At 37.3% G+C, this 11041-nt stretch overlaps 1 protein-coding gene across 2 annotated transcripts; it reads left to right on the top strand.

The window, feature by feature from the left end:
* The first annotated feature begins 288 nt into the window (after positions 1-288).
* LOC128506505 (sialoadhesin-like) lies at positions 289-10994 on the top strand. Of its 2 annotated transcripts, none has more exons than XM_053476999.1 (10): positions 289-410; positions 572-638; positions 2594-2911; positions 6110-6367; positions 6538-6795; positions 8272-8514; positions 8911-8998; positions 9110-9155; positions 9323-9409; positions 10211-10994. In XM_053476999.1, the coding sequence occupies exons 1-10, from the start codon at positions 408-410 to the stop codon at positions 10325-10327; spliced, it is 1485 nt and encodes a 494-aa protein (XP_053332974.1). In that variant the 5' UTR covers positions 289-407; the 3' UTR covers positions 10328-10994. The 2 variants fall into 2 exon arrangements, with proteins under 2 accessions (XP_053332974.1, XP_053332975.1); XM_053477000.1 differs by having other exon boundaries at positions 9113-9155.
* Positions 10995-11041: the final 47 nt, after the last annotated feature.

Consider the following 11041-nt stretch of genomic DNA (forward strand, 5'->3'; position numbering starts at 1 on the left):
AGTTTGTATTGTGAGGAAAAAAAATGATTCCATAAATAAAGTGACTTTTCAGCAAACAAAAACACATGCAACAATTGGAACAAGAAATGAGACACAGAAGCAGAGAAATCTCAGAATAATAGTGCAGGTGCCACTTGCTGGGTGGATGAAGAGTTGTCCATGTGCAAGTTAAACATTGCTCCTCCTAAAGTTGTGGCTCCTGACACATCCAAATTTTGGAGATGTTGGTCTCATGGGCAGACTGAAACAGACCACATGGCAGTTGAACAGTTAAAGAGTTAACCACTGCAAAGAGGAAGTACTGTATAATGTTCAGCATGACACAGTTTTTCTTTTCTCAAAACTTTAGGCAGTAACCGAGTCTCAGACACCATTAGAGTTTTCCCAGGAACATAAAATACATTAACATGGTAAGATACATTTATTTTTCTAACATTTATGTTTTTAAGAGGATTGCATAATGGTAGGACACTGAAAAACTCTTTACTGGTATAGTTTTGTTGAAATGTTTTAAAAAAAAAAAAAAAAAACTGATGCTGTAATTTTTATTAACCCTTTCTGACTTCTACAGGACTACTCATCACTGCTGTGGCTGTTGCTGTTAAAATTAACTGCTATCATTTTTCAAGTCATACCAGGTATACAATATATACAGGTATTTATTTTAACAATAAACTCACTCACTCACTCACTCACTCACTCAATATCCATACCGCTTTATCCTGTATTCATGGGAACAATAAACTCATTTATCTTTATTAAAATACTGTTTCTTGTTGAATTCAGAAATTCTAATATTTAAGACTTATTATAAAACATCTTCCTTGTTTACACTTTCGGAGAAGTAAGTGCCAATTTCTCTGTAATGTAGTCAGAGTGATGTCTAAGGTTGGAAAGAAGAACTACACTACACTACTTCCACTGAACTGCTGACCTCAGAAATGAGTAATTTTTTATACTGATGAGACTTCATACCTGTGTACTATTCATTTCTCAGTACTATTCATCTGAAGCAAATAAATAGAAGCTTTATAAAACATGAAATTATGTGTGTATCAGAAAAAACAAAACACCAAGTAACTGAAGTAGATTTACTGTTTTTACTGTTTTTTTTTTTTTTTATTTGTTTTAGTAGCGTTAGTACCCATCGTTGATTTCACTAGATTTCATTAAATTCTATCCAGCCAGTGTTGAATGATGCTGGTCCAGTATTCGTAAGGTGGAAATATACATAAAAATGTTTGTCTATGTTCAGTAGTTAAATATAAAGGCATTTATGGTGTAGTGTAGTTGTGTAGTATAGTGTAAAAAAATGGCTAACTAAAACTGTAAAAAGTTAAAACAGTCAGATTAAAGAATTTGTACTTACCCTGATATTTAGGAATCTTGTTCTTGTTCCTGTTTGTTTGGTCGAGGGTTTTCTTATCTTCTTATGTTGGTTTAAAACCATTAGTGTGCAAATTGTCTTTTTCTGTTTTCTTTTCCCCGTTTGGTAGGTTTTTTTTTCTTTTTTACTCCTTTCTGTTTCTTTTTTGTTTGTGTTACTTTGAAGCTGGCCTTTTAAATGAATCTGCTGTTCAATAGACCAGTTTCCACAAGGGTCAGTTCTCAGGTCTACCCTCTTCAACATCTACACTACAGTTCGTGCTCCCATTGGGCCACATCATTGGCTAGCAGGGAGTTTTATTCCATTGCTATGCTGATGATACTCAGCTCTATGTGAGATTGAACCAGACCTTTCTGTCACTTCCATCATCAGTCCCATTACCCGTATATCCTTTTCTGGCCATACTATTACTCTTTTCAACTCTGTTAATAACCTGTGGGTCAAGTTTGACCACCACCTGTCATTTGAATCATATGTCCACCATCTCTTCAAAACTGCATTCTTTCATCTCAGGAACATAGTAAAACTCCGCCCTTCCCTCTTCCTCTGTGAGCCTTTGTCTCTTCCAGGCTGGATTACTGCAAAACTCCAATACATTCAAAACAGTGCTGCCAGGATCCTTATGAGGCAGCGGAAATATGAGCACATCACTCCAATCCTCCAGACACTTCACTGGCTTCCCATCCACCTTTCCCATCCAATACTTTTTTGTTCAGGAAAGCATTTTAATTGGGGGCACATTAATCTTTTTATTCTTGCTTTTAATTGCTTGTGTAGCTCGTTGAGATTTGTCTACAAATGTAAAGTGCTTTATAAATAAAATGCATTATTATTATTATTATTATTATTATTATTCAGCTATTTTCACATAATGTATTATAAATGTCTAAATTAAATGTCTTAAGTTATGGTCAGTATTATACTGTATGCATAACCTCTTACCTTGGAAGTCTCTTTCTTGTACATGCGCTCATTTACAGCTCATTCACAGCTTCTGGTTAGGAAAATATTTCAAAATTTTAAGAGGTGTGACATTGTCTATACACATTAGCATGGTCAGTAATAGGATATGTGTAGGTGTTCAAATCTTACAGCATTTCCTCTGATTATTACTATTGACTGATACTAGAGACTCTTTCCAAACATTATACAGTAAATTCACATATAAAAATAAAAACTCTGTCATACTGTATGTGTGTATTTCAGGGTCTCTGGCTCAGGGCTGGAGTGTGTCTCACACACCGAGCAGATTGTGTGCTCTTCACAACTCTTCTGTTGCATTACCCTGCAAATACACCTACCCCAGCAACCAAACAGTCACCAGTTCTGCATGGCACTATAAAAGGTCAAAAGGCATGGCTTTTGAAAGACAAATAGCATATTCTCTCTCCGATGGGTCAAACTGCTCTCTTACCCTGGACCGTGTGACTCAGGCTGATGCTGGCGTTTATCAGTTCAGCTTCAGAACCAGAGACTCCACCAAGGATCTGAAAAATGAAGATGGAGTCACGCTGGAGATAACAGGTGAGCTATGAAAATAAATTAGCATTTTAAAAGCATTTTTAAAAATATGGAACTGAAATATGGAGCTGCTCCGCCCACATGCCGCTCTTACCTTTGCAGCATTGGCCGCTCAAAATTAGGCTCTGAGCCTTAAATTGGACGTTTCACTTGCGCTTTTGGTACTCTGGACCTGGACCCTGAACTCGGCTTCCACGCTGCTTTTATAACGTAGCGGGAGTGCGAGATCCATCCATTCATAAATTGGTCTCCAGGTGCACACACCTGCAGAAGGGGATGCCTCATCAATAGGAAGCCTCCAGAGTGAGAGAGGAGCAAAAAAGTTTGGGCACATGCCCGTCACTAGTTTACTACATGACAATATGTTTTTCTCGCATATTTGATCAGTAGCTGATCTGTAGTAGTAGTTTGGGTCTACTGGCCCCGGGGCTAATAAAAGTGTGGAAATTGTAGGTCCTGTGTACCTTCACTATGTCCTCCTCCTTTCTAGGCCTGCTGTAAGTATGTGTGTATCTATGTGTGAGAGAGTGTGAGTTTTGTATTTTGGTCTGTCGTCCAGCACAAGGTTGCAAACATTGTCATAAAACATTGTTCCAAAATTCAAGCACTGACACCTGTCTGCTCTCACATTCCCGCAGACCCTCTGTCTTGTGGGAGAAAATCTTTATTTGCTCATATTCTATCCCATTTTATATATTGCATATTGCGGTCTGGACGCAATACAGAAATACAGTGGTTACTCAATCGAAATGTAGGTTCTACCGTCGCGGCTCTCGGCGGTACCGTTTGGCTTTGTGCGTTTGCTGGCTTTTACCGCTGAGGGCGCTATATAACTACAGACTGACGCCTCATGCCTTAGTTCATTCTCTGCTGGATTAATGAGACACGGAGTTTTAGAACTGCACGTAGTAGCGGATAAAATCAAGTAAAACATTGTAGTTAAAAAATTTATAATCACAGAACTAAAATGACAGTACAAATGTAGAATTCAAATTAAATTAAATCTTATTAGGATCAAATTTAAACAAAATAAATGTTAACACAGTGAGCCTTTGGATTTTATCACAAGTAATTAGAAAAGACGCGTGTAGGGTTTTGTGTCGTCTTATATCTTGTGTTCTTTAAATTTGTAGTAGATTTATTAACTGAAATAAATGACCATAAAATTATAACATTGTCAGGACTTTCTACTGCGTCAGCTGATGTTGGTCATTCAGCCCCGCTTGTGTTTTTGTGTTATTATAAGAATGAAATGCAGTAGGCTGTTATGATCTGTAACGGATTCGAACCATGTTGCACGGGCGGCAGCATAAAGCACGGACACGAGGCGAGGTCTTACAGGAAAAGGGTAATTTATTTAGGTAAAATGGGGAAGGAAAGTGTTGAAGGAGGAAGAATAGAAAGAATGGGATAAAGGTTGTGCATGTGCAGTTCCGGGGGCTGTGCCACACTGGCATGCGGGCACACAGCTGACGATAAGTGTTGGTGCGCGGAGTGGCAGAACTGAGCACGCGGAGGCAGCGCTTCTCCCGCTGTCGATGGCCGGCGCGAGTCCTCGCTGACGTAAAAGCTTAACACAAACGTCTTACCAGCCTTTTTCTCTTCGGCAGCGGGGCTGCGAGGGCGGGCACGGTGCGGGAGTGAAGATGCCGCGGAGATCAAAGGGCGGAATTCTAGTGTCCTTGTTTAAAGTCCCTGGGCCGCGTCACATCGCCCCACTGACATGCTTCTTTCACATTCTCCATTACATCACGAACTTCCCAGAGCTCGGACAAAACTCCGCGCCTTGCTTTTATAATGCGCAGCAAGCCCGAGATCATATTAACGTTAATTATCGCCAGCCGGCACGAATAGGCGGCTCCATCCCCTTTGCTGCCTATTCAGGGAGCCTACGGAGTGAGCGAGTAGCGATAGTACAGTATAGCTTTGCCAGTGTGGTTCGTTATCAAATCTGATCTAGAAAGATTCTTTGTTCAGAGGGCATTGCAACTGATTTTAAAAGAGGGAGATGCTTTTGATGATGACATTTCTGAAAATTTGAAAAGGTTGAGACTGAGCATCAGCTAGTTTCAAAACAAAGATGAGACACAGAACCAACCAAGTGAAGAAATATGGATGTCAAAAAATTGTCTTTTTTTTTCCCAAGAAATGAGCCACCCTGCATGGCTGCCAATGTGATAAGGATGCAACCAGGGCCAACACTGATGGCAGCGTTTTGTCCCATATTCCATCCAGAAAATTATTCCGGATTGCAATAATTTAGAAGGAAGGTGTGTTTTTGGAATGAGCAGAAAGGAGATGGACAATCCCATTCACATTGGGGTTCTTATCCTTGCTGGAGATTTCAGGTCCAATGGGGAATCTAAAGAATCTTGGTATGATTCAGAAACATACATGCAACATTTACATGCAACAATGTCTCTGGAAAACTTCCACATAATTTCTAGTATTATCCGATTTGATAACCAAAATGACAGACCAGCTTGATGGAAGAGAGACAAGCTAGCTGCCATCAGGATGGTTTGGGACAAGTGGGTGCACTGCCCACCCTATTTTACAACCTAGGGGTTATTATTCTAGGTTGCCAGCAGCAACAAAAAGAAGCGCTGTGAAGTGTGTGTGAAAAAACACAATATACATGCATCAAGTGCAAGAAGTACATATGCAACACATACACAATAAAACTCTTGTCTCTTGTGTGTTGTATAGGCTGGTTTGAAAAGGCATGGTTTAGCTTGTGCTGTGTAAAATGACCTGTACTGTTAAAATTTCAAATAAATCAAAAGTTAGGAAAAACCTTGCTTAATTTTTAAACCTGTTGATTTTTTTCCACTCAAATTGATAAATATTTTTTATTACATTTTATAAATAAGATAAAAATGAGTATGCTACAGTATTTCATTAAAACCCACAAAATGAATCGGGTCCGCCAGACCCAGAACACTGGGTGAGTAACAAAAATATGAACACCACATAAGGGTTAACATAAAACTGTAATTGTTGGGAAGTTTCTGTGGTATAAAATAAATAAAACACATCAGCATGTCTGTTTACCCCATCACACCACCCCATCACTCAATTGCACTGTAACAGTAACACACATGGTGTTGTATTACAAAGTTAAATTAACATCTTATACCATAAATAATAATGTTCAGCCAAACAAAACATTTAATTAATGACGTTTTCTCTTTAATTTAGATCTCCATGTGGACATGGAGCCACAGATGGACATGGTGTTGGAGGGAGACTGGGTGATGTTGATCTGTGGCTCCTGCATTCCTTCCCTCACTGTTCCCACCTACACCTGGTACAAAGACGGACATCAGTTCAAGCAAACGCGTGGAGATTATCATCTGGAACTAACAGACATTAAAGTGGAGGATGAAGGAAGCTATCAGTGCTCTATCACTGGCCATGAAGGCCGGCGCTCCTCAGCTGTGAATTTTACTGTTATATGTAAGGACACTTTGTTTAACATTTTAAAACTCAGAATTGTTTGTCTAACTCTACTGTGTAACCACTTTTATTTGACAATGACTCAAATGTTGTAATAAAATGCCTTTTTGGTTTATTTACTACCTACACATATGTAATCTTGGTGGTATTTGTTTTATGAATTCTCTTAGATCCTCCAAAGAATGTCTCAGTGTCCATCAGTCCCTCTGGTGAGATAGTGGAGGGCAGTTCGATGACTCTGACTTGCAGCAGTGATGCTAACCCACCTGTGGAGATCTACACCTGGTTTAAGAATATGACATCAGTAGAAAAAGGAAGGACCTACACCATCTCCAACATCAGCTCTGAGGACAGTGGAGAGTACAGGTGCAGGAGCAGTAATGAAGTCGGACATCAGGACTCCAGCAGTGTAACTCTGAATGTTCTGTGTAAGTTTAGATTAGTTTACTATGGTACATTTCAGAGCTTGTTCCCATTTTATAATCTTTAATGTTATACATGATCCTCCTGAAATATGATACACTGTACGTACATAGTCATTTAGGTAAGATAATTCTGAGCTGCCAACTTTTCAGTAAAGTTTGGAGTGAGATTCTGAAAATAAGGGCATCAGTTCTGCGCATGCACACACATGACACCCCCATACTGTATCTCTCATATTTTATTCCAGGCTCTCCTGTCATTTGGGCCATAGGTAGTCAGTCCCACCCCTGAGGACAGTAAATTATTCACACACAGGATGGAGAAAATGACAATATTTGCACTGAATTTAATCATGCACTAAACAATGTATCACTGTTAATATTCATAAGAACATGTACTGTAGGAGCTAAGATATCTGATTAGAACAAAATACAACCTACAAAGGCAATGTTTCACATAGTGTAATATTATGTGAAGTGCAACTGTCATCAGCCCCTAGATCACTTGATCAGGCATTGGTCCTGAGGGTGTGAGAGAAAGATAGTCAAAGATTTAAAGGGTGCTTTATTGCCATGCAACAGAAATAAAGAAAGTATATGCAAAAAATAAATAAATAAATAATAATAATAATAATAATAATAACAATAAGAATACTACTACTACTACTACTACTACTAATAATAATAATAATAATAATAATAATAATAATGATTATTATTATTATTATTATTAGTAGTAGTAGTAGTAGTAGTAGTAGTAGTAGTAGTAGTATCATACACTATATTGCCAAAAGTATTCACCTGCACAATTCATAATCCATAGGGTTTAATATAATATTAGTCCACCATTTGCAGCAGCTGCCTTTGTGGTGTAACGGACGTTAGCCAGTTACGACGATGCCTTCTAAGGCCTGTCATATGATAGAGCGTTCTTGGATATAGAATGTGCTACATTAATAATTAACATGCTATTATAATGTCACTGTAAATAATCTGATGCATTTTTCTCTTTGGATGATTCTATGTCACTGATTCTCTTTAATGCTCCAGCTCCTGGGTACTTTTGCTGAATTCTTTACATACATTTAAATGAGTATATATTGTATTAGATTTGTGATCTGTTTAACACTACTAAGATTCTTCCAGATATTATTCATTCTTTTGTGTTTGATTCTTATGCAACTTTAAATTAATTTCAACTGGATTACACCAATTTTAGTTCTCATTACTTGAAGAGAAAAAAAAAGTGTTGTGTCGATGCAATACTCATGCTGCAAGACTGTACATCTGTTTATTGAGGGGAAGTGATTTGAGTTTAGAATAAAAGCGAAATAAAGCTGGTTTATAGCTGACCTGTTTAAACGAGGCTGGTGCTTACTGATTGTGCATGTGTCTTCCACAGTCCATTCCGTTGCATGAGCCTCATTCTTAATGTAAGACAGCTCAACAAATCAATTAATATTCTGCTAATGTAATTCCTAGATCCTCCAAAGAAGGTCTCAGTGTCCATCAGTCCCTCTGGTGAGATAGTGGAGGACAGTTCAGTGACTCTGACCTGCAGCAGTGATGCTAACCCACCTGTGGAGATCTACACCTGGTTTAATGAATCCTCAGCTGTAGGATCCGGACAGAGTTACAGAGCTCTACAGAGTGGACAGTACTACTGCGAGGCTCAGAATAAACACGGCTCTGAGAGATCAGCTACAGTGTCTGTCACTTTACATGGTGAGACATTAGTTTATCAGAATTTTTCCCCTGATTCTATATACGACCAGGTTCATGAATTTTGGACCAAGAATATGTTTTTTTTTGGATTTCGGACCATTGGGTTTAAAACGAAATACTCAAAACATGAAGTCAAGACTATCAACTTTTATTTAAGGGGTTTAACAAAAGTATGGCATCAACCTTTTAGGAATGACAGCCATTTACTCTCTTTCTTATACAAACACATGCATGCATACACACACTTATATATAATCGAACAGATGGATGAAACTTATTTGGTGGTTTTCTGAGAGTTTCTTGAGTGTTTCATTTCAAATTGAATGTGGTGGTGAACAGAGGACAAATGGCAAAAAAAAAGTGTGTAATTGTCTGTGTGTGTACGTGTGTGTGTAGTATCTGGTCATCCTATAATTGTGTACGTGTCTCTTGGAGTTGGACTTTTTGGCCTTGCAGCTCTTCTCTCTGCACTATTCTGCCTGAGGTGAGACAATTTGTGCTGGACTTGTACATGCAGTTTTGCACTTGTTGTATTTATATTTAAAAAAATTAAAGTATTGATGATTAAAATGTATACACTTTGGCTAATTTGAAGCAGAAGCCGGAGACAGAGGAAACAGAAAGAAGAACATGACTCCCAGGTCAGTATGAGAGATGCTCACCATAGTGTTTATTCTGTAGAGTCAGGCATCTCCAATAAAAACTCTCTCTCTCTCTTACTCTTACACACACAAAAAAAAACAAACACACACAAGCTCCACCCTTCCTGTCTCCAAGCTCTCACTTTCTCCACCCTTCATATTTTCAGAACGCTGGGCCGAGTGCTAAAGACGACACATATGCAGCTCTCGACCGAGCAGGACAGACATCTAATGATGTGTATCACACACTTACAGTAAGTGTTTAAACAAACAAAAATAAATAAATAAATACATAAATTAATAAATAAATAAGCATTAGGTGTAACATATTTATTTATTTATTTATTTATCATTTTTTTATTATGTCAATAATGATAAAATATTTTTTGTAACTCCTTTAACCCATCCCAATCCCCACCTACGGGTTCACAAAACTCCGAAACAAAGAGACATTTTGAAATTAAGATTAGTTAAGATAATCAAGTTCAGCGACAATAAGGAATATTCTTCTATCCTATTTATCATGATTAGGCACTAGAGAATAATAAGGAATAATAAGGGATTGTGCAGCTTTCTCTACACAACAAGCAACTGTAGTTAATTCTGCTTTACACTTTATCAGAAGACACTCCTTATCCAGAATTAGCTGATAAAGCCGAGCTTCCCCCATATAATTAACTCTTTTTTATTCACCTGTAGATTTCCTTAATCTCGATAATAGATTAGCATCTTCCCTTTAGCAGATGCTGGTTTATTTTATTTAAAATTTAATTACAAATATATTTCATTTATCACACCACTCCATATGATATTATTTTAGCTGCAAGCTTTTGCCCACTCTTATTAAAAGTTATAAAAGTTATAATATTAAAAACAATGCTAAAGTCAACTCATTAAGGTTAATGACCAATTTCTGACCATGTGTCATGTTATATAGCTAGAATCCAAGCTTTGTGTTCGCTGTGCTTTTGCATGCTCAGGCTTTCAGCTACATAATTATAAATGTAATGCTTAGTAACGTTTGAGTATTTTTAACACCATCCTTTCTCTTACAGATTTTTCGTTCCACTCCTCCTGCTGACACACACACATCGTCTGACTATGAGGCTGTAGCAGAAAAATGTAACACTTTTCACTCAAACGCAGCAACAAATGAAAATGTTTATTCATAGATTATACTTATTTGTGAAGTTTATGAGGAGAATGTATGTGAATGTACCAGGGTTACACTGCACTGCGATAGGTCGTTCCCTAAATACACAGTATTTCCTAAAGCAATTTCTTTTTTTTTTCTTTTTTTTTTGCTACTGTATACCATCATAATAAATTTGAAATAAATTGAAGATGTGAATAAAGTTCAGCTATATTTTAACAGTTTAACAGAACTATTGCATAAACTGTTTATTACTTACAACCCCTCAGTCAAGTCAAACTGGAACTTATGATCAATGCAATTGCATGCAACTGATTGCATGATTCTGATGAAAGCATACAAGTGGTTGACAATTATAGTCATTTACAGACAGCCTCAAGCACAGTACAGTGATGAGACTATCAGCCCTAGTAAAACATTTTAATTATGCAATTGGTAAATGGAGTTTTTACTTTTACTCCGCACATTCTAAAGTCCCAGTTTGACTTGAATGTCCCTTGTATTTGCATACATTATAATTAAACACAACAGTGATCATATAGTACGTTATAGATAAGCAAAGACATAGATGATGGATATACTGAAACTTTCATTATTATCAATAAAGATCTCACATACAGACTGCAATTGGCTCCAAATTGGTTATTAATAATTATAACACATACAAAAGCACTACTACCACTACTACTACTATTAATAATAATAATAATAATAATAATAATAATAATAATAA

The sequence above is a fragment of the Clarias gariepinus genome, chromosome 18, assembly GCF_024256425.1.
Source record: "Clarias gariepinus isolate MV-2021 ecotype Netherlands chromosome 18, CGAR_prim_01v2, whole genome shotgun sequence".
In the NCBI taxonomy this organism is placed as follows: Eukaryota; Metazoa; Chordata; class Actinopteri; order Siluriformes; family Clariidae; genus Clarias; species Clarias gariepinus.